Raw genomic sequence first — 24,870 nt, forward strand, 5'->3', positions numbered from 1 at the left:
CTCTGGACAAGGCATCTCGCTTGAGACCTTTAAAACAACACTTGTTCCTCTTCTCTCTCTGACCGCCATGACCCTGACTCTTGCCTGATAACCTTCCTAGAGAGGGGTTCTCCCTCCGCCAGGTCTCAAGTCCTTCTCGCGGTCGCCATCTCTCAAGTCCCTGCGCCCGGGCGGAATCCACTAGCATCTTAGCGCAAGGGACGGTTTCCGCCAAGTCCGTGTCCCCCCGGTCCCCAACCCTCGGCCCCGACCGCGCCGACTCCGGCCGCCAGGGGGCGCCATCTGCGGCGGCGCGGGTGCCACCGCGGCCTCTCCTCTCCGGGGCCGAGCCTCGCCCCCTGCCGCTCGTGCCGCCGGAAGTGGGAGGTGTCGCGCGCGCGGGCCGGCGCTCGACCCCTCCCCCCCAGGTTCGACCGCCCCCTCCCCCCCGCTCCGCCCGCTCAGGTGCGTCCCGTCCCTCCCCCGTTCGCTCCCGGGGGCGCGACGCGGGAGGTGTGTGCGGGGCGGGCGCGCGGGCGAGGGGCTGCGGTGCGAGGGGCGGGGGTCGAGGCTGCGGGGGGGGTGGGGTGTGTGTGGAGGGAGTTGCGGGGACGGGCATGGGGGTCCCGGCCTAGAAGTGGGACGCGGGGTTGGCAGCCTGACCGGGGGGCCGAGGGCAAGGTGCGAAGGGGGCTCTGGCCGGAGGGATCGGCCGGTAGGGCCAGCCCCGCTGTGGAGGGCGGCCAGGACCACTCGGCGTCGCTTCCCCCCATTGTCCCTTTCGCGACCGTCCCCGGATCTCCCCCGCTGACCCGTCGCTCTCGGCTTCGCCGTCTGATCGCCGCCGGGTTGCGGTGCGAGGCTCCCCTTGGCCTCTTCGACCTAACGCCCCCCGCCCCGGCCGCAGCCTCCTACCAGATGTCCCCGTCCCCCTCCCCTCTGCGGCTCTCAGCCACCGAGTTGCACGTAGGACCCGTGACCTGTGGTTTTGTTGACCGGGCGCCGGGAACCCCCGGCCCGGGCTCCGATGGGGCAGGACATTTTGCACCTGTGAGAACAGTAATGGCGATCTGGGGCCCGTTTTTCTCCTGGAACCCTCGTATGATGGGGAAAACTGAGGCACAGGGGGACGATAGCCTGGGACTTAAGTGTTGACACAGGCCAGCCTCCATGCCTGCCCTATGCTTTCTTCGCGGGTCAGGGATGTACCTGGGATGCTATTAAAATAAAAACGAGATTTAAGCTAACCTTATGTTACACTCCCTCCTCCCATATTCTTTTTTATCTTTTCACCATAGAAGGCCATGAATTTGTCCTGCAACATAAAGGATGACCTTTTGATCTAAAAAAGGCCCCTGTCCCACTTCCCTTATTTGGATTACTGTTTTTCAGCTTCTCATTTTCATGCTGGAGTAACTGAGATTCTCATACTCTTTTGCACCTCCAGTAACTGAAGAGTGTACTTTCCGCAGTCAGTGGTTGTCAAACTTTTCCCATCTGTGGGGAACACAGAGTAAAAGATACTTGGATTGCCCAATTAAATACTATTTTTTCTCTCCCACAAGAATACTTCCAGAAAACGTATATTAATGGAGAATGCTTTTAATGTGACAGGCATAAAATGATTTTAAAACATAAGATACCATTGATATTAGGCCCCAAATCACATCTTTTGTAAATGATATTAAGCAAGGTAGGTATGTGGATCATTTGGAGGATTCTCACAGTCTGTGAGACTGCATTTCTCCTAAACTGAAAAAGCTTTGCACAGGCATATATAGTGTTGTTTACACACACACATAATATGTGTGTGTAATATATGTAATGATATATATAATGATGTTTGAGGATTGATGTCCCTTGGGGCCTATTGCATGCCATGGCTCTTTTTATATCCTGTTGAGGAATACTCTGAAGTATTTTCTCCTGGAGCCCAGCTTTTTCTTTGTGTTTCTTTCCTGATATGATTCTGCTGTACGGACATTCTGATGGGGAAAGATACATTTGTTTTGAAGTCTTGGAACTTGTAGCTGTAATTTGTTTCTGAATGTGCAGAGCACGATGGCAGCATCTGAGGTAGCTGGCGTGGTGGCCACTGCTCCCAATCCTCCGGAATCCTCTTCTAGTGTCTGTGCTTCCAAACCAGATGAAGGTCCCCCAGATGGTCTAAGGTAACGTGTGGACTCCTGACTGGGTAGATTTCGTTTGGGTGAGGGGCTTTGGAGATGGGCTTCTTACAGAAGTGTAGTTGGTCTTTCCCCTTTTTGGCTCTAGAGGCATTGCCCTCGATGAAGCTTTTTTAAAAGTAGGGACTGTCTGATCTATATTTGTATATTTGGTACCCCTCATAGTATCCGACACTCAGCAGGCATGCTAATTGTTTGTTGAGTAAATAGATTAGAATACAGCTGGTCAAACTTATTTGAAAATGCAAATATTTCCCAACTTCTCCTACATGGACTGTTTAACTATATGTTTATATATTGTACCTGTATATTGTGTGTGTATATATATATATACACACACACACTTAGTACATATGTATGCTTTGTATATGTATATGTACATGGATCTACATTTGTATTATAGATAAATAGATAGCTTTGTTAGTATGACTTACTACTTCATGTGTGTAGTTTGCCTTCCAACTAAACTCTTTGAAGACTGGAATTATGGTTAACCAGCCTTGGCATTTTATAGTGATTAAACCATTGTTATGTATAATGTTGTACTAGGTTGGCTACCTCAACACTTTTGTACAGTACATAGGACCTAATGCAATAGATAACAGTGTCCTAGCAGCTCTGTATGTGTTAATACATTTAATTCTCCTAACAATCCCAGGAGGTAGGTGTTAATACTATTATTCCCATTAACAGGTGAGAAAACTAAGACAGAGAGACGTTAGTAACTTGCCCAAGGTTACCATGCTGTGTTGGAGTCAGGATTTAAACTCAGGCTTGTCTGACTCCAGTGTACTTAATAAATAGCTATTTAAATGAAGAAGAGAGGTTTGTTAGTGGATAATGGGGACAGGAGTTAAGTAAAACCTCACCATAAACTCGAATCTTCATTTTATAAATAGTGCACTTCCCTGGTGGTCCAGTGGTTAATAAGACTCTGCCCTTCCAATGCAGGGGGCATGGTTTCAATCCCTCGTCCCACATGCTGCATGGTGCAGCTTAAAAAAAACAAAAAACAAAAAACAGGCACATACTACTAGTAATAATAATAGCAGCTAAGGTTTATTGAGTGTTTACTGTATGCCAGAACTAAACACTGCAGATGCTTTATCTCATGTAATCCTCACAATAATCCCCATTAGGTAGGTAATATTATTTCTGTTTTGCAAATGGAGTTAAATAACTTGCCCAGAGTTAAACCACTAGTAAATAGCAGTCAGGATTCACGCCTAGTTACTGTGTCTGTCCAAATTTATAATTTGTGTCCCCGTAGCCTGCTTGATCCCAGCGAGGAGTCAGCAAAGAGCGTTTATAAAGATTTTCATTTTACAAGATGTTCTCTGTTGTTTTATTTTGAACAGTAGGTACTATTTTGTTGTTGTGTTTGTTTGTTTTTGAATTTTCTAGAACAGTAGGTACTTGAGGAAAGAAAGGCATAATGACCTAAAGCCTCAGTCAGTGCTGGTTTGGAGTCCTTAAGGGTATCGGCGGACAGAATCAGTTTTAATTTTTCTAATGGCAAAAGAATTTAATGCATATATAGTCATTATTATTGGGTGAAAGAGTTGTGAATGTTGGATATCCTTATAAATAGATTTTGAAGATCTCTCTTAAAAACAGTATGTTAATGGTTGTGGCAATCATAAAAACAGTTTTTCCAGTGTTATACATGTGTCATCTGGGATAAAATTTCTACTGGCAGCTTCAATTTTGGATTCAAAATTGTCTGTACTTCAGGCAACATGAAGTAGTGATGCTGTGCTCTAGAAAGCGGTTGAAGAACCTAAAAAGTGGTTCTGGTCAAAGATCTGTCTAGGGAATTTGAGTGTGAATTATTTTTGTGAAATGAGAGTAGAATAAAAACAGTTTCCAAATTAATATTTTATTTATTAAAAATATTATGTGTAACAAAAGTAGTACATGTACTTAAATGAAATAGTCTAACAGTAGGCTATTTCATCTGCATTCCCCCAAATTATTAAATTTGACACCCCCCAATTTCTGGGTCCCCAGAGTCATTCATGTGTGATTATTTATTGTGGACTGTCTCCAGAACCCAGATTCTTCACCACTGTGCTATACTCTGTGTGTGTGTGATCAAAATTACTGAATGGAAGCTAAGTTCCTTTTCATCCTGATAATTTGGAGGGGCTTGTATAGGCCAGTCTTGTTCTTCTAGTGGTTGTATTAAAAGTCTTATATGTTTCAGCCTCTTTAAGACTGGATGAAGAGTGAAACTTTATCTTTTGTTTTCATAGCCCCAAAGACCCTGCACAGAAGCATAAGAACTCGCCTCTGTCGAGTGTAAGTAACCAAACGATAACCAAGGAGAATAACAGAAATGCCCATTTGGAACACCCAGAGCAGAATCCTGGCTCATCAGCAGGTGACACTTCAGCAGCGCACCGGGCGGTTTTAGGAGAAAACTTGATAGCCACGGCCCTTGGTCTGTCTGGCGGTGGGTCCCAGTCTGATCTGAAGGATGTGGCCAGCACGGCAGGAGAGGAGGGGGACACGTGCCTCCAGGAGAGCCTCCACCCTGCCACTCGGTCTCTTAAGGCAGGGTGCCATACAAAGCAGCTTGCCTCCGGGAATTGTCCTGAAGAGAAGGCCCCACAAGCCTCCATCCTAAAGGAAGGGAGCAGGGACCCAGGCTTGGAGTTCCCACCTGTGGTGCCTCCAGCAAATGGGGTTGAAGGAGTCAGAGTGGATCAGGATGATGATCAGGATAGCTCTTCCCTGAAGCTTTCTCAGAACATTGCTGTCCAGGTCAAGTATCAAGTTTCTACTACTAACATGGAATTCGGGCTTTTAATTTAATTTTTTTTTTTTTTTTGGAGGGCAGGAGATAATTCTTCCTAGTTGGTGGAGAACTGCTCTGTCTCTCTCTCTCTTTTTTTTTTACTGGCAACTCTCATACTACTCTCATATGGTGCTCTGTGATAACTTCATTCTGTTGTTACTGATGTTCCATAAGTAACAGCCAGTATCTATCATGGCGACTAGGAACTTCATGACCTACATACAATCGCTTGCACTGAGTAACTGATGAGCGTAGGTCATTAGCATTCTTATTTCTCATCTTCACACTTGCAGGAGGAATCCTTGTTTATTCTCTGACCTACATCTTAAGAAGTACAGTGTCTCCTGCCTTCTAGTGACTGATATGCTTTATCATAGAAAGAAGAATGGGCACAATAAGTTGTAGGAGGCCAAAATTCTTGTTTCAGCCTTGGGGTTGTCTTTGCATCAGTTGTTGGGTCTCGTTCAGGTTATTTTGTGGGATAAGTGCTTAATGTAGCATGGATGTCAGAGGGCATTTGCCAGAGCTACAGTTCTCTTGCTGTGAAGCTGATAAGGAGAAAGAACAAAAAGTTAATTTCTCTGTTACTTGTGACAGATTTCTCAGTGAAAGGGCTATATAATTCTGCCTTTTAAAATGTCTCTGAACAGTTCTGAATGTAATTGTTTCTTTCTTTATAGACTGACTTTAAGACAACTGATTCAGAGGTAAACACAGATCAAGATATTGAAAAGAATCTGGTGAGTAGTTAAACTGTCATTGTTGGTATATGAAACTGTTAACGCGGAAGATCTAGAGTCACATCATCTCAATTGGAAAAGGCGCAGGAATCTCCTTTATAAAATCCCTGACAGATGATCAGCTAACTTCTGCTTGATTACTTCCAGAGATGGGACGCTTACTACTCACAAAGCAACATACGCATTTAGAAAATAGCTCTTACTGTTAGATCTTATTATGGGATGAGAACAGAACCACTAAAGCTTCTTGTTATAGTTCTCTCCTGAGCTACATAGAGTAAATCTAAAATGTTTTACTTGTTAGCCCCCAATATAGTCAAAGTGTTTTTTTTTTTTTTTTTTAATGCCTTTTCCTCCTACCTTTCAGGTCTGAACCTTTCCAGGTGAAATGTCCCCAGATGTTTTTAATAGTCTTCTTTTCTTCATATATTTTTCAGCTTTTCATCATCCTGACTTCTTTTCCACCTCGAAAGGTTCCATCTTCTCAATGTTTCTTTTAAAATGTGATCCTGAGAGCTAATGCACAGACAGTATAATTACTCCACAACACAATGGGACCCTTGTTCTCTCTCTCATTCGAGACACCATTTCTTAAGCTGACAGCAGTTTGTTTTGGCCATCTCATCACACTGTTGAGCTTGCACTCAAACTTCATCATGTCTTTTTCTCATGTATTGTTTAGTTGTGTCTTCTTATTTTATTCCTAGGTAATTGGTTTTTAAAACTTAGAGAGCTTCACATTTATTTTTGTTAAAGTGGTCCCCTTGATCTGTCCCTGGCATTTTGTGGCAAAAACTTCTACCTTGTATGTGTGGGAATATCTGAGCGTATATTTTTATTTTTTTTTTATTTTTATTATTTTTTTTTTTCAATTCTTTTTTTTTTTTTAATTTTATTTTATTTTTAAACTTTACATAATTGTATTAGTTTTGCCAAACATCAAAATGAATCCACCACAGGTATACATGTGTTCCCCATCCTGAACCCTCCTCCCTCCTCCCTCCCCATACCATCCCTCTGGGTCGTCCCAGTGCACTAGCCCCAAGCATCCAGTATCGTGCATCGTGAGCGTATATTTTTAAAAGGAAGGATAATGTGCAGAAAGGCACCCTTGGTTCAGGAAGAGGTCTTTAGGATAAGATATGTTAGTTGAGTGGAAATAAGGAGGAAAACCAGTTAATATTTTGTTGTTTGTTTGTCTTTGAATTTTCTAGAACAGTAGGTACTATTGAGAAAAGAGTATATAAGAGGAAATAAAGAAGATATTTGGCACAAGTCAAAGAAATTGAGGGGCAGATGGAAAGAAGTCAGTTATTGGAGTGTGTTAACCACATGAGGCCAATAAAAACTTTTAAATAGAGAGAGCAACTCAGGAGTTATTTATAACAGGCAAGTAAAAAGATACCAGAGATGAGAGACCTGATGGCCGTGTGCAAGCTGAGAATGAGGCTAGAAGAGAACCTCCAAGGGGAGGAGGAGAAGTTGTCTTTTCTTGAGCACTTACTCTAGGCACTTTACATGTAGTATTTATTTGGCCCCCACAGTTGTAAGGTGGAGTTGGGATATCCCGACTGTATAGCAATTGAAGAGGCCAACTTAAGAAGTTGCAGATAAGCTTTACATCAGTCTGAAAAGGGTAGAGACTGGCAAGCCATTGGACTGAAAGAGGCCCAGGGTTGTGGTCTCTTTGGCTGTGTTTTTATAGGTGGTGATGTGGGCCAGATGCTTTATAAAAGGCAGTGAAACTAGTCAGGTATTAAGCTGGATGGCGATGCAGGAACTTTGCTCTTGTTTTATTTGCTACCCTTTTCATGCACTTGCAGTAATTGCCCACTGCCTGCATTTCAAATTGGGCCTCTGGGCTCTCAGAACCAATTAGCCACCAGTGAAACAAAGCAGCAGTGTGTAACCCTTTGGCTTGGAGAAGAACTGGATCAAGTAGTTTCCTCTACACCTCTAAGTCATCAATTTGCACGTACTAATAGTGTGTCCTTGAAACTTCTTTCTGTGAAGACTTGAGTTCTTTTTTTCCCCATCCTGTGTTATATATAAAGATGCATTATGGACAAAAAAGTTTCCATAAGAAAGTAAAGAGAGAAGAAAAGAAAAGAGTGCTTGTATTTACTAGTTTCATCAGTTGGTTCTTAACATTTTTTTTTCAACCTTTTCTTGGGTTAAGATCTTTCAGAATCTTTTGAAAACTTTGAATTCTCCTCTCAAAAAATTTTGTACACACCTATCCATAGGCCTCAGGTTTGGAAAACCTTTAAAGTTATGATGCTAAGGAGTCATCTGTTTAGGGAGCCTTAGTCACATTTCAGCACCTGGACTAAGGGCTAGCTTATCCCAAAGCTAAAATCCCATCTTGAAAGCTTCTGATTTGTTTTGTTTTTTGTCATAGGGTGATAAGTTTCCCCTCATTCACTTCTTTTTCTTTTTTTCCCCATTCACTTCTAAAACCTTTCTTTTCTTTGAAAATAGTTATCGTCTAGTGAATGAATTCAGTTTAATGCTCTAAGTTTTACATGGGCTGCTGCTGCTGCTAAGTTGCTTCAGTCGTGTTCGACTCTTAGCGACCCCATGGACTGCAGCCTACCAGGCTCCTCCGCCCATGGGATTTTTCAGGCAAGAATACATGGGCTACCTTGTACCAAATGTGTTTAAATTGACCCTCTAAGTTTTAGTGTTCCTTTGAAAGCTAACCATTACTTTTCTTGATTTACTAATGTCAGGGAGGCAGAGCTGAACTGTGGCCCTTAAAAGCTTTACTTCTGCTCCTACTTTATGTGAGAACTTGCCAATTTGCCCGATCTGAATCGCAGGTCACCCAGAGCACTGGTGGGTTTGTCAGTTTTTAGTGCTGATGACCAGTAAGGAATCCAGTTTCTGGATGCATTTTGAGTAAATGATCTGTTCTTTGTTTTTGCTCATTCTTCTTCTTAATAGATGATAAAATACCTTATTCCTCTTATACCCTAGAGCAGAGAAATAGTTTATATAAGAATCAGTTAGTAGAGCTCTTAGGCTTTCTAGGTGAGCTGGGCTCTTTTGTAACTGCTCCCCTCTGCTGTTGTAGTGTGAAAGCAGCCAGTAAACCGTCGGGTATGGCTACGTTCCTGGAAAACATTTACTTATAAAATCCGACGATGGCTGGATTTGGCTCATAGGCCACGGTTGCCACCCACATCTTAGTGCAGTGTTGTACAGCAGAGTTTCCTTTCACGATGGAAGTGTTCTCTATGTGTGCTGTCTCGTATAGTAGCCACTACTCAAGCGCTAGGAGTGTGGCAAGGTGACTGAAGAACCGGATGTTTACATTTTCTTATTCTAATTACTTTAAATTTACTTACCAGACAGCATGGCTAGTAGCTCCAATATTGGACCCTGCAGCCTAAGAGCTGTGCTTCATGCCTTGAACAAGCCTACGGTGAATGTTTCTTGCAGTTAAATTGAGGAATTCAACTGCTTTTCTGTTGTTACCCATAGGATAAAATGATGACAGAGAGAACCCTGTTGAAGGAGCGTTACCAGGAGGTCTTGGACAAGCAGAGGCAAGTGGAGAATCAGCTCCAAGTGCAATTAAAGCAACTTCAGCAAAGGAGAGAAGAAGAAATGAAGAATCACCAGGTATCCTGCTTATATTAAAATTGGCAACAAGTAAAGCTATAGTCCCTAATTCGACTTTGTTTTCAAATTAATAGAAATAAAAAAGCAGTGTGTGTGTGTGTGTGTGTGTGTGTGTGTGTGTGTGTGTGTTTCAGTCTTGTCTGACTCTGCTACCCCATGTACTGTCCCCGCCAGGCTTCTCTGTCCATGGAATTCTCTGGGGAAGAATACTTGGGTAGGTTGCCATTCCTTTCCTTCTCCAGGGGATCTTTCCAACCCAGGGAACAAATCCAGGTCTCTTACACTGCAGGAAGATTCTTTACCATCTGAGCCACTAGGGAAGCCCTAGTGAGGCTAGTTTAAAATGACCTAAAACATACTCCCGTGTCCTTTGACTAAAGGATAACAATGTATTTGAATTAAAAATTAAAACAGTCCCTAGAAACAAAAGATGGAGTAAACAGATTTTATTGCACAGGTGAGCTGTAGACAGCATCACAAATCACCTCCCCGAAAGGCAATCTGCAAGTAACTTTTTAATGGTTATCATAGAATTTTAAGTATAAACAAGAACTTTGAGGGCATCTTATCCAAATTCTCACTCCTATTTTAGTTCAGAATATGTTTATTTAATATATTTTGTTGATGTAATTGATTGCCTACCTGGAAAGTCATTTGATTAGATTCCTGTCTCATACTGTATTTAAAAATAAAATCCTAAGTGGATTAAAAATATACATAGAAAACTGAAAAAAAAAATTTTAAGTTAGAAGAAAATTTAGGAGAATATGTATGTACCTTGAGTTGCAAGAGGTCCTCTTAATCCAGGCAGAAAACCCAGAAGATTTTTAAAAATTAATTTAATTATATATAATTAAAATTTTTGATATGGCAAAGATACAGAAAACAGTCAAAAGATCAATATTAGACTGAGAGAAAATATTTCTAGCAGATCTGACGAAGGGTTTAAGATCCAAGACACTTTGATTCCTACAAATTCATAGTAAAAGCCAAATAGTCTAAAGGAACACCAGGAAAGGTTATTGTATTACTTTTCTATTGTAATAGTTTCCTATTGCTACTGTAGCAGATTGTCATGAATTTAGAGCTTAAAACAACACATTTATTGTATCAGTTCTATAGGTCAGAAGCCCAACATGGGTGTCACTGGGCTAAAGTCAAGGTATTGGGATGGCGGCCTTCCTTTCTTGGGACTCCAGGGAAGAAGACATTTCCTTGCCTTCCTGGCTTCTAGAGGCTGCTTGCATTCCTTGACCTGTGACCCCTTCTCCCTCTTCACAGTCAGCAATGTTGCATTTCTGTAACCATTCTTCCCTAATCACATCTTCCTCTGCTCAGGACAGGGAAAGTTTCTCTACTTCTAAAGACCTATTTGTGATTAGATTGGACCCACCCAGGTAATCCAGGATTCTCTCTCTATCTTTTTGTTAAGGAAGGTAACAAAGGTTCCAAGGGGTAGAACATGGACATTTTTGTGAGCCAGGGGCTATTATTTTGCCTACAATTATAAACAGTAATTCACAGAAGAGGAAAAGCAAATGGGGAATAAATATATGAAAATAAACTCAGCCTTACTGTTGTTGATTCATTCATACAACAAATATTTTCGAGTTCCCAATCTAGTCCCTGAAGATTTAGTGGTAAACAAAACATAGTCTTTGCCTTCATTGGATGTTTATTCCAGTTGGAGGAGACAGACGGTGAAAACAGGAAAAGAATAGGAGGTGGTAAAATGTTCATTAAAATTATTAGATACCCTTCCTCCCTCTTTCTCATGAGAGGGCAAAACAAAATAAGCTGTCAAGGGTAAGAAAAAATGAACTCTTTTTAGACATTGGTAGGAGTGTGAATTGTTATCAATTTTTTTTTTTTTTAGAAAAGATACTGGGAATTGTCAGTTAAATTTTAAAATGTGTATATACCTTGACCTAGACTCTTCATTATTAGAAGTCTACTCAACAGAAATAAAAGGTTTTTATGTGAAAGTATAGACATAGAATGTTTATTGTAGTACTGTTTGTAGTACAAGAAAACTGGAATAAACCTGATGGACGCTTTTAATAGAGTGGCTAAATTGGCTAAATACATGTGTCATGTTGTGTTATGCAGCTGTTTTTTAGTTTTGTCTATATTTGCTGTAAGTATGTTCATGTCAGGTAAACAAAGCAAGATGCAGAATAATGTATATAAAAGTACCTCATTATAAAAAAACAGAAAAGCAAAGAAATATGTATATAAGTACATGTGTTGGTGTGAGGATGGATAAAGTTGTGAAAGCATAGTACAAAACACTTTAACACATTGATTACTTTATGGGTGGAATTGGTGTGAATTAGAGATGACTTTGGCCACCTGATACAAACAGCTGATTCACTAGAAAAGACCTTGATTCTGGGAAAGATTGAAGGCAGGAGGAGAAAGGGATGACAGACGACAAGATGGTTGAATGGCATCACTGATTCAATGGACATGAGTTTGAGCAAGCTCTGGGAGATGATGAAGGACAGAGAAGCCTGGCATGCTGCAGTCCATGGGGTCTCAGAGTCAGACACAACTGAGCGACTGAATAAGAGATGACTTAAATTTATCACTTTTTAATTGTTTGACTTATTATACATGTAGTCAGATAATTTAAAAAGATCAGATAATCCCTACACATAATAAAGTAGAACCATAACAAAACAAAGCAAGACCATATTTGTTGGAAGAAACAAACTCCCACCCTGTGCAAGAATGCCTTTCTCAGCAGTCTTGACAGGTGTTCATTCAGCCTTTATTTGAGCACCAGTAATGGGGAGATTATTGCTTCACAAGGCAGTAAATTCCATTTTTGAACAGTTGTGATTGTTAGAAATTCTTTCTCCTGTTGAATTGATATCTGCATTATTACTTACTCCCTTATATCTAAGTACTGGCTTTTGGGACTACTCATGAACTAGATTCCTTTAGTTCATTTTAAATTCTCTGAAGTCAGTGTTAATTTGTGGTAGTTGAAAGTAACCTTCAGACCAAAAGAACTAATTCATTTCCTTCTTTGTGTGTGACTATAATTGTGTGGGACTCAGGAGATATTAAAGGCTATCCAAGATGTAACAATAAAGCGAGAAGAAACGAAGAAGAAAATAGAGAAAGAAAAGAAGGAGTTTCTGCAGAAGGAGCAGGATCTAAAAGCTGAAATTGAGAAGCTTTGTGAGAAGGGCAGAAGGTAAATGATGCTGTTAAGAAATAAAAACGCTCTGTGAATGTGTGTTTGTATGTAAGAGGCTAGTTCTGTTTGTGTTTTCTAGTTCCTTTTCTTTCAGTCTTAATTTTTATTTGAAAAACAAGTGCCCAAATTAATATCCTATAGTAGTTTTAGCTTTTTCATCAACCTATGTTAAACTTAACAAAAAGTGTCTCAGGAATTCATTAATACATTGATATGATAGTAGTGAATTGCTTGGTCCCAGGTATGATCAAGATTTTGGTATAAATCTAGCACCTGTTTCACTTCCTTAACTGATACTTTACAGTTCAGAAGATGAGACTACTTTGATTTTTATTTATGTTCAATACCAAAAGCAGATTTCAAAAGTAGCTTGTAAGCTGTTTGGAAAGCTATTTAATGAATCTGTGTCCTTTTCAGGGTACTGCAGTATGACTAAGGTGGCATAAAGTTTGGTCATAGTTTCAAATTTCCAAGTTTCTTCTTGTGACCTGTTTGGAAATCAAAATAGCTGTGAATACTGTGATTTTACTTAAATTCTACTAAAATGCGTTTTTTGTTTATCAAGAAATCTTGGCTTGCTAATGTGTCAGATAGCTAAGTGGAAAGTAGCAGGTTCATTTGCCAAATCTTTTTTCAAGTATGTGAGATGGTAACTATGAAAGAACATTTTGGAATACCTGGGGAAATTTGAGTTTGGACTACATATTAGGTAATACTGTATCAGTGGTAAATATTTTGGGTGATTATGGTATGTGATTACATAGAAGGATCTTATTCTTCAGAGATACTTGCTGAAGTTTTAGGGGTTAAGTGTCATGATGTCTATAACTTTCAGATAGTTCAGAGAGGGGTAAAGTAAATGTGGCAAAAAGTGTAACAGCTGGTGGATCCAGATGAAGGGCATATATTTATTTATTTTTAGGACATATGTTTATTGTATTCTTCTATTAACTTTTATGTTTGTTTGAAATTTTCAGAGAAAAAGTTGCAGGGTAGATACAGGGAGGAATTAGTCAGGCAGTGAATAAGGAAAAGGACATTGCAGGCAGGGGACCTACAGAGGAGAGAGAATAACAACTGAGGTTAAGTGGAGAGGAGTGAGGCTAGTGGAGAAGTCAGAAATCAGATCACAAAGGCTTACATACTTTGTTAAGGGGTTTGAGATTTTCCCCTGATAGTGAGAGACACTGAAGAATTTGAATTACTGGATAGGAAATTAGGATAATTTCTGATTGATATTATATAAAAATGAATTTACTTAATAGAAATCTGCTAAGTGCTTTGTACTATTTGAAGGTAGTCACTGTTTTATTAATATAACTATAATTTTTTAAGAAAGACAGCATGAATTGACAAAAAAGTAAAGGACCAAATATTCAGTTTAGTCATAAATTTGATTTTTCTCCTTGACACCTGGCTGCCTTACAGTGATGTCTTGCTTTTGAGGGGACACTTTCTAGTTCCCAGCTTCAAGATTATTGCTGGTATATTAGAAAGGGGAGGCTGCCAAGCTAGGTCTTTTCTAGGGCTAAACTTCTTTTCAAGCTTCCTGCCTTGAATAGTGACTCATCAAGAATAACAGCAAATAGGGCTGCTCTTGAATAAATATGGTGAGCTTACACTTTAAAAGACAACGTCAGTTGATTCAGAGGTAGCTTGGGACAAGTAGCAGAAAAATTGCAGTATCAAGCAAGATCCTTCTTTTTTTTTTAAATGCTTTGAGCTTGCATGACGAGCTTGTGATAGGTAAATAGCAGATCAGGGGAGTTAATGTTGGAAGCCTTACTTTTGATGTGATATAAGAGTTTATGCTATATTGAATTGACAGTGTGAATGAGGATTCCTTTTGGAAATTTCTCACCAAATGCTAGTTTGTTTAACTGATAGGCTTTGAAGTCCTAATAGCCTGTCTGGCCATCAGTAAGTTCAGTGAGTGTTTCTTAGGTGCAAAGCAGTGAGCCAGACTGTTGCAACATCCTATATTTTGACCACAGCCTTCAGTCCTTCCAACTTTCTGTCTTATTCCCCATAAATGTACACTTTGACCACATCAGATCCTCTTTCTTGTTTGTTGACCTCATTACATTTTCCACCAGTCCTCCAGCTCCCCAGAAGCGTTTCTTTACCTAGCCCGCTGAGACTCAAAGTCCATTACTGGAATTACTTTTATACCATTGCCATCAATTCTGCTGAGACTTGTTCCTTTCCCTTCATTTTTTTCATAGTACTCCAGTCCTGGCCCAGGTTAGCCACCTAACGTCTGTATTCTTATAGTTGGGCTGCTGAGTCTGCTGGAGGAAATCCTACCACTGTGGATCTTGAGGCCAGAATGAGTTTGACTTTCAAAAACACTCAGATAGATCCTCAGGGCTCCCTCTTCCTCTGAGGGCTGTCCCTAACTATTACTTCTCTTTCTAAACTTTCTGTCTCCACCGTTTCTCTCATTAGTTTTAGCATGTGAGCTTGCCTTTTATTTCACTGAAAAAATAGGGGCCACCGAGTAAAACTTCCTTCCGTTTCCTGTCAGTAGACGCATCCGTGCTTTCTTCCTGTTCTTGTATCTGAGTCTAAACTTTCTACCTGTGTGTGAATCCTGTTGCCTCTTGTTTCTCCCAATTTTCCCTAACTGGCACCATACCCTCTTCCAAGGCCTCAGCGGAAGAAACGAGTCATTCCACATTCCTGTCTCTTAGCCCTTCTCTACCACATGTGCTTCACCATGTCCTGTAGGTTCTGAACATTAGGGATCCCTCTCCATTCACTCTGCACTCTTACTTCAGGTTTCTATCCCTTCTTCTAGGTCTGAAGCAGGCTACTGAACTTTCTTTGCCTCCATTCTCGTCTGTCTAGTACACAGCTTCCATAGAAATCTTTCTAAGATGTGGATCTGAAAATGTCATTTCCCAGCTTAAAATCCTTCATAGTTCCTAGGGTAAAGTTTAAACTCTGTATTTAGTATAAGAAGCCCTTAATTATCTAGTTCCTGTTTATGTCCCTAGCTTATCTTTTGGTGGTTTTGGCTTAGTTGCTCTGTCTTGTCTCTTTTGTGACCCCATGGACTGTAGCCTGCCAGGTTCCTCTGTCTGTGGGATTTTCCAGGCAAGAGTACTGGAGTGGGTTGCCATTTCCCACCTTCTGCGGGGGATCTTTCTGACCCAGGGATTGAACCTGTGTCTCCTGCATTGGAAGGAGGATTCTTTACTGCTGAGCCACCAGGGAAACCTGCTATACTTTTTAGCACCCCCCACACCACCATTGGAGAAGGAAAAGGGAACCCACTCCAGTATTATTGCCTGGAGAATCCCAGGGACGGGGAAGCCTGGTGGGCTGCCGTCTATGGGGTCGCACAGAGTCGGACACGACTGAAGCGACGCAGCAGCAGCAGCAGCAGCTATGAATATTCATGTACAAGTGTTTGTGTGATCATATGATTTTATTTTTCTTCGGTATATTCCTTGGGATAGAATTATTGGGTTGTTGGGTAGTAGGTATATGTTTAGTTTTATAAGAAAAGGCCAGACATATTTCAAAGTTTATATGATATTTTATGCTCTATTACAGTGTTTGAGAATTCTGGTTGCTTCATATCCTTGCCATTCAAATGACTGTGCAATAAGTATTTCATTGTGGCTTAATTTGCATTTCCCATTAGTCATTAGGGTTCCCTGGTGGCTCAGTGGTAAAGAATCTGCCTGCAGTGCAGGAGACCTGGGTTCGATCCCTGGGTTGGGAAGATCTCCTGGAGGAGGGCATGGCAACCCACTCCAGTACTCTTGCCTGGAGAATCCCATGGACAGAGGAGCCTGGCGGGCTATAGTCCATGGGGTCACACAGAGTCGGATGCGACTGAAGCGAGTAAACAGCAACAACAGCAGTGACTAATGATGTTGACCACTTTTTCCGTGTGCTTATTGGCCATTCATTTATCTGTTGTTGTGAAGTGTTCTGTCAGATATTTCTCCATCACCACCTTTCTGCAGGGCAGAGGTTGAGGTTTTGGCCTTTTGTAACTGTGTAGTATAAGCTTGTTACATATTCCAAATATAAGTCTTTTGTCGGTTACACGTTCTGTGAAAATTTTATTCTACTCTGACTTATCTGTTCATTTTAAAATTGCATCTTTTGGTGAACAGAAAATTTAATTTCAGTGATATCTATTTTATTACGTTTTCATTTATAGTTATTGTATTTTCTGTCCTAAAAAACCTTTGCCTACTCTGAAGTAGCAAAGATGTTCTCCTCTGTTTTCTCGTGGGATTTTTATCATTTTAGCTTTAATATTTATGTCTGTGATCCATCTCAAATTAATTTTTGTGTATGGTGATGAGTAGGGGTTGATGTTAATTTTATCCAGTTGTTTTGGTACCATTTGTTGAGAAATGTTCCTTTCCTCATTGCGTTGCTTGACACCTTTGCCAAAAACCAAATGGCACCTTGAGTCATTTATATAAATAGTGGGTTTATTCTGGGTACAGTACCAATCCATTGCATTGATACATTTGCCTATCTTTATGCTAAACCATAGCATTGTGATTATTATCAGTTCAGTCTGTTCAGTCGCTCAGTCGTGTCCGACTCTTTGCGACCCCATGAATCGCAGCACGTCAGGCCTCCCTGTCCATCATCAACTCCCGGAGTTCACTCAGACTCACGTCCATCGAGTCAGTGATGCCATCCAGCCATCTCATCCTCTGTCGTCCCCTTTTCCTCCTGCCCCCAATCCCTCCCAGCATCAGAGTCTTTTCCAATGAGTCAACTCTTCCCATGAGGTGGCCAAAGTACTGGAATTTCAGCTTCAGCATCATTCCCTCCAAAGAAATCCCAGGGCTGATCTCCTTCAGAATGGACTGGTTGGATCTCCTTGCAGTCCAAGGGACTCTCAAGAGTCAGTTACAGACTTATAGTAAGTCATGAAGTCAGAGTATGCAAAATCTTCTGCTTTTTGTTCAAGATTACTTTGGATATTTTAGGTTGTTTGCTTTTATGTATATATGTGTGTGTGTGTGTCTGTGTGGGTGTGTATATTTGTATGTATATGAAGCAGCTTATCAGTTTCTATAAAAACATCTGATTTTCTGAGAGTTCTTAATATGAATGGATGCATAATTTTGTCAAATGGTTTTTCTGTATCTATTAAAATTATCAAATATTTTTTCTCCCATATTCTGTTAATATAGTGAATTACATTGATTTGTTTTCAAATGTTAAACCATTTCTCCATTCTTGGGATGCATCCAAGTTGAACAAGATATATTATTGTTTTTATGTATTGCTGAATTTGACTCACTGATATTTGAAAAGGATTTTTATGTCTGTGTTAATTGAAACTTTCATAGTGTTAATTGTTGAAACTTAGAATTATCCTTTAAGTTGAAAAAATGAAATTTTAGATATAATTTATATAGAATAAAGGTTTTCTATATTTTTTATTTTAAAATATTTAGTTATATCATTTGCTGAGGGGGCAGTGTTAAAATCTATGTGATTATAAATTTTTCTCTTTTTCCTTTTAATCCTGTCAATTTTTGTTCTTATATTTTGAAACTGTGTTGTTAGATACATATACAATTATTATTTGTTCTTGATAAATTGTCTTCATCATGACATTGACATTTTATCATTATAAAATGTCTTTATCTTGGTCATAATCTTAATGTTTATTTTATGTAATATTGATATAGGTATTGCAGTTAGATATGCTTACTCTTTACATAGTATATATTTTTCCATATTTTACCTTCAACCTATCAACATATAATTTTTTTTTTTTTAAATCTATTCTGACAAGGTTCCTTGTAGAGGCTCTTAGTATATTTGTATTTAATACAGCTAGTGATATGATTAGATTTAGGTCCACTCTTTACTGTGTAAATTAAATATTAACTCATTGACTATTCTGTAGAATTCTATTTTAATTTGGCCTTTTTCACCCTGAATACACATCTATTTAATTCACTGGCAAAATGCATCATAAAAACAAATTATGTGCCTGGTGATTATACCATATTAGAAAGATTTATAATTTTATTGGATAAAGTATTTGGGAAATTTTCATAGTCTTAATTGCTGAAACTTAGAATTATTCTTTAAATTAAACAAATTTTTTTTGCATATAATTTACTTATAATAAAATACCCTTATTTTAAATTACATTTTGATGAGTTTTGACAGATTAATCACACATGTTAATGCTAACACAGTTAAGGTATAGCACGTACCATTACCCTAAAATATTCCCTGTATTTCTTCTTAATCACTGCTTCCTCCCCTCCATTCCCAGGTGAACACTTTCCTTCTGTATTACTATATTATACTTATCTTTTCTAGACATGTGTCTCACCCTATTAAGAAAAAAATTATTTATTTGACTGCACTGGGTCCCAGTTGTGGTACTCAGGATCTTTAGTTGTGGAATTCAAATTCTTATTTGCAGCACATGGGATCTAGTTCTCTGCCCAGTGTTCGAACCCTGGCCCCCTGCATTAGGAGCACAGAGTCTCAGCCACTGGATCACCAGAGAAATCTCGTCACTTACCACATTTTTGAGATTCATCTATGATGTTGTGATGAATGTGAACTATATTAATAGTTCATTACTTTTTTAAAAAAAGACTTTATTTTTTTTTATTGTAGTTTGAAGTTTACAACAAAATTGAGAGGAAAGTAAAGAGATTTCCTATATGCCCCCTGCCCTCACACATGCACAGCCTTCCTTTTATCAACGTCACTCACTAGAGTGGCACATTTTTTACCAAAGGTGAACCTACAGTGACACATCATAATCGCCCAAAGTCCGTAGTTTACCTTAGGGTTCACTCTTGGTATTACACAGCCTATGATTTGGATAAATGTATGATGACATATATCTGACATTATGCAGAGTATTTTTCACTGCCCATGATTTGGATAAATGTATGATGTCATATATCCAACATTATACAGAGTATTTTTCACTGCCCATCCTCTGTGCTCTACTGGTTCATCCCACACTCCCCTACTGATTTTTTTATTGTCTCTGTAGTTTTGCCTTTTCCAGAATGCTTTATAGTTGAATCATATAATATGTAGCCTTTCAGACTGACTTCTTTCACTTAGTAATATGCATTTGAAAGTATGCCTTTTCATGGTTTGATAGCTCATTTCTCTTTAGCATGAAAGAGTACTCCATTGTTTGAATGTACAATAGTTCTTTCTTTATTCATCCACTGCAGGATAACTTGCTTGCTTCCAAGTTTTGGCAGTTATGAATAAAGGTGCTGTAGATATCCATGCGCAAGTTTTTGTATGGACGTAAGTTTTCAGCTCTTTTAGGTAGATATCAAGAAGTATAGTGGCTGGATTGTGTGGTAAAAATAAGATTAGTTTATAAGAAACTGCCAAATTGTCTTCCAAAGTGGCTGCTGTGCCACTTTGCTTTCCCAGCAGAAACAAATGAGCACTCCTGTTGCTCCACATCCTTGCCAGCATTTGTTGTTGTCAGTGTTCTAGATTTTGGCCATTCTGCTTGGTATATAGTGGTATCTCATTGGTGTTTTAATTTCATTTTCCTGATGACAAGTGATATGGAGCATCTTTTCACATCTTCATTTGCTATCAGTATGTCTTCTTTGGTGAGCTGTCTGTCAGTCTTTGGCCCATTTTTTAAATCTTTTTTTTTTTTTAACTGAGAGATTATATTTTTGATTTAATTGTATTCTTATATTTTTGGCTGTGCTGCATGGCCTGTAGGATCTAAGTTCCCCAACCAGGGATTAAACCTAGGCCAGGACAGTGAAAGCCCGGAGTCCCTACTCTAGACCAGCAGGGAACTCCCCTATTGTTTGTTTTATTGTTGAATTTTAAGAGCTCTTTGTGTTTTTAAGATAACGTTCCTTTGTCAGATGTGTCTTTTACAAATATTTTCTCACAGTCTGTGGCTTGTCTTCTCTTATTCTTGATACCGTCTTTTGCAGAACAGAAGTTTTTAATTTTAATGAAGCTTTATTTATCAGGTATTTCATGGGTTGTGTCTTTGGTGTTATATCAAATTCATTTAGTTTTCTCTGATGTTATCTTCTAGGAGTTTTACAATTTTGTGTTTTACATTTAGGTCCATGATCCAGCTTTTGTTAATCTTTGTGAAAGGTGTAAGGTCTGTGTTTAGATCCATTTTTTTGCATGTTGATGTCCTCTTCTAACGGGCTTCCCAGGTAAAGAACCAGTGGCTCCAGTGATAAAGAACCTGCCTACCAATGCAGGAGACATAAGAGATGCAGGTTCGATCCCTGGGTCAGGAAGATCCCCTGGAAGAGGGTATGGCAATCCACTCCAGTGTTCTGGCTTGGAGAATCCCATGGACAGAGGAGCCTGGCAGGCTACAGTCCATAGGGTCACAAAGAATTGGACAGAACTGAAGCCACCTAACATATCCACATCTAACACTATTTGTTGAAGAGACTCTTTGCTCCATTTTATTGTCATCACTCCTTTATTAAAGATCATTTGACTGTATTTATGGAGTTCAATTTCTAGGCCCTCTGGTCTGTTCCATTTATCTCTTATGAACACCACACTGTCTTGATTCTATAGCTTTATAGTAAGTCTGGAAGTCAAGTAGCATCAGTCTCCCAGTGTTGTCCTTTTCCTTCAGTGTTGTGGTCTTTTGCCTCTTCTTATAAACTTTAGAATCAATTTGTTGATATCCATACAATAACTTGCTGGGAATTGATTGGGATTGCACTGACTATAGATCAACTTGGGAAGAACTGACTTTTTTCTTTCTGGCTGTGCTGGGTCTTTGTTACTATGAGTGATCTTTCTATAGTTGTGCCCAGTAAGGGCTACTCTCATCGTTGCAGAAGGTCTCTAGTTGCAGTGGTGGACTTCTCATTGCGATGGGTTTCTCTGGTTGCAGAGCACAGGCTCTAGTGTGTGGGCTTCAGTAGTTGTGATGCTCAGGCTTGGTTGCCCCACGGTATGTGGCATCCTCCCAACCAAGGATCAAACTGTCCCCTGCATTGCCAAGTGGACTTTTAACCACTGGACCACCAGGGAAGTCCCCCAAACTGACATCTTGACAATGTTGAGTCTTCCTGGCCATGAACATGGAATATCTCTCCATTTATTTAGTACTTTGATTTTGTTATCAGAATTTTTGTCATTTTCCTCATACAGATCTTGTACATATTTTGTTAGATTTATGCCTAAATGTATGTAATATAAATGATATTTTGTTTTTAATTTCAAATGTTCACTGTTAACATTTAGAAAAGCAGCTGACTTTTGTATATTAGCTTCATGTCCTGCAACTTTGCTTTAACCACCTATTAGTTCAAGGGTTTTTTTTGTCTATTCTTTTTAATTTTCTACATAGACGATCACGTCATGTGCAAACAAAGACAGTTTTATGTCTTACTTTCCAATTTGTATACCTTTGGTTTCTTTTCCTTACTTTATTATATTAGCAAGAACTTCTAATATAATATTGAAAAGAGATGGTGAGGGGGACATCTTTAGCTTGTACGTGATCTGGGAAAAGCTTCCCGTTTCTCACTCTTGAGTATGATGTTAACTGTAGATTGTTTGTAGATAATCTTTGCCAAGTTGAGAGTTCTCCCTATTCCTAGTTAACTGAGTTTTTATCATTAGTGGGTGCTGGATTTTGTCAAATGCTTTTTCTGCATATATTGACATGATCATTTTATTCTTCTTTTTTTAGTCTTTTGATATGATGGATAATTTTAGTTGATTTTTTAATGTTGAACTAGGCTTGCATAGCTGGGATAAATCCCACTTGGTCAAAAATCCTTTTTTTTTAACTTTTTTTATATTTGATTTACTAGTGTTTTGTTGAGGATTTTTGTGTTTCTGTTCAGGAGAGATGTTGGTCTGTAGTTTTTTTTCTTCTATTATTTTTGTCTGGTATTACATTAGGGTAAGATCGCAGAGAATTGGTTTAATTTTTTCCTTAAATATGTATTAGAATTCACCAGTGAACCCATCTAGGCCTGGTATTTTCTGTTTTAGAAGGTTATTAATTATTAAATCAATTTTTAAAATAGATATAGGTGTTCATTTCTTTTTTTTTTTTTTTTGTAAATTAATTTATTTAATTGGAGGCTAATTACAATATTGTAGTGGTTTTTGCCATACATTGACATGAATCAGCCATGGGTGTACATGTGTTCCCCATCCTGAGCCCCCCTCCCACCTCCCTCCCCATCCCATCCCTTAGGGTCATCCCAGTGACCAGCCCTGAGCACCTTGTCTCATGCATCAAACCTGGACTGGCAATCTATTTCACATATGGTAATATACATGTTTCAATGCTATTCTCTCAAATCATCCTACCCTTGCCTTCTCTCTTTTTTTTTTTTTAATTTTATTTGTAAACTTTACATAATTGTATTAGTTTTGCCAAATATCAAAATGAATCCGCCACATACTGAATATAGTTCATTGTGTGAATATCTAGCAATTTGTTTATTCAGTTGAAAATGTTGTTTTAATATTAACTGTCTCCTGTAATTTAAAAAAATTTTTTTAATTGGAGGATAATTGCTTTACAAGGTTGTGTTGGTTTCTGCCATAGAACAATGTGAATTAGCCATAAGTATACATATGTCCCCTTCCCCTGAGCCTCTGTCCCACCGCCTTCCGCCATCCCACCCTTCCAGGTTGTCACAGAGCACCAGGTTAAGCTCCCTATGTTACCCAGCAACTTTCTACTAGCTATCAGTTTTACATGTGATGATGTGTATGTTTAAATGCTACTCTCTCAATTCACCCCACCCTCTTCTATTATTTCTGATGAGAACTCAGTAATGGTTGTTTTGTTTCTTCTGTGTATTGTGTCACTTTTTTTCTATGGTTTTTTTCAATATTTTATCTTTGGTTTTCAGCAGCTTGACTTTGATTTTCCCAGGTATGGCTTTCTTCCTTTTATTCCTGTTTCAAGTTTTCTCGGCTGCTTATTCTATAAAGTTATGTATTCACCATATTTGTGAAATTTTGACATAATTTTTCAAATACTTTTCCTGCCTCATTCCCACCTTTGCTTCTGAGACTCCACTTTAACATGTTAGAACTTTTGATATTGTCCTGTAGCTTATGGAGGCTCTTTTATTTCTTTCTAGTTCTTTTTTACTGTTCATCATATTGGATAATTTCCATTTATGTATCTTCAAATTTACTTTTTTTTTTTTTTGGCCATGCCACACAGCATGTGGGATCTTAGTCCCTTGACCAGGAATCAGACCTATGCCCCCTGCAATGGAATTGCTGAGTCTTAACCACTGGAGTGCCTGAGAAATCCTACTTTTTATTATATCATTTCCAGTTTCCAGTATGCTGTTAAGCCCATGCATTAAATTTTATATTTCCAATATTGTATTTTTCAGTTCTTTCATTTCCATTCAGTTCTTTTTTTTTTTTTTTAAGTTTCTCTTTCTCCGCAGAACTGTTCTTATGTATTCACTCCTTGTGAACATATTTTTCTTTATGTTCTTCTGCATAGTTAAAATAAGTGCTTTAAAACGTTGCCAGCTAATTCTAGCATCTTGGTCTCCTTGGAGTCCTTTCCATTGATTGCTCATTTTTCTTGACCAGGAGTCAGAGTCAAAGCATTATTCTAAATGAGAAACCAGACACAAAAGGTATGCACTGTATGATTCTGTTTACATGAAGTTATAGAACAGAAAAAACTATAGTGAGAGAAAGCAGATCACTGGTTGTCAATAGCTCAGGGTGGAGGGAAGGGATTGGCAATCATATAGTAAATATTGAGGTTTTGCAGACCACACAGTCTCTGTCACAACTACTCAACTCTGCTGTTGAAGCATGAAAGCAACCATAGACAATATGTAAACAAAATGAGTATGGCTGTGTTCCAATAAAACTTTATTTGTAAAACCAGGTAGCAGCCAGAGTTTGATCTACAGACCATAATGTGCAGACCCTACTTTTGAGTATGGATCATGTTTCCCTTTTCTTTATATATTGGTAATTGAGGGTTGGATCCTGAATATGTGAATAATATGTTGCAGAAACTCTCGATTCTATTGTATTCTTCCATGAAATCTTGTGGTTGGTTTATTTTTTTTTAATTTATCTCATCAGGCTATTTTCTAGGCTTAAACATAATACATACCTGCTTGGTAGGCAGCAGCTGTGGTTTCTGTTCAGTTCGTGTATCTGTAGATGGGCTCCTTGGAGTCCCCTCTGTGCATGGCTGGTTCAGGGGTCATCCAGAGATCAAATCGATTTATATGCAGAATTGGGGCCTCCCTGGCCATGGCTTTTATCTTTTGGGGATTTCTCCTTCACTTTCCAGCCGTTATGGTAGCTCCCAGT

At 39.2% G+C, this 24,870-nt stretch overlaps 1 protein-coding gene across 3 annotated transcripts in view; it reads left to right on the top strand.

Moving 5' to 3' along the window:
* Positions 1 to 340: 340 nt before the first annotated feature.
* RNF214 (ring finger protein 214) overlaps positions 341 to 24,870 on the top strand; it is a 51,301-nt gene continuing 26,771 nt past the window's right edge. Inside the window, exons 1-6 of one of the 3 annotated variants that reach the window (XM_061440419.1) lie at positions 341 to 444; positions 2,035 to 2,150; positions 4,421 to 4,931; positions 5,646 to 5,705; positions 9,192 to 9,332; positions 12,398 to 12,537. In XM_061440419.1, coding sequence (XP_061296403.1) covers positions 2,041 to 2,150; positions 4,421 to 4,931; positions 5,646 to 5,705; positions 9,192 to 9,332; positions 12,398 to 12,537 — 962 coding nt within the window. In that variant the 5' untranslated portion in view covers positions 341 to 444; positions 2,035 to 2,040. Of the gene's footprint in view, positions 493 to 2,034; positions 2,151 to 4,420; positions 4,932 to 5,645; positions 5,706 to 9,191; positions 9,333 to 12,397; positions 12,538 to 24,870 lie in introns of all 3 variants that reach the window. The other 2 variants (XM_061440421.1, XM_061440420.1) reach the window with 2 other exon arrangements.

Source organism: Bos javanicus, chromosome 15, assembly GCF_032452875.1.
Source record: "Bos javanicus breed banteng chromosome 15, ARS-OSU_banteng_1.0, whole genome shotgun sequence".
In the NCBI taxonomy this organism is placed as follows: domain Eukaryota; kingdom Metazoa; phylum Chordata; class Mammalia; order Artiodactyla; family Bovidae; genus Bos; species Bos javanicus.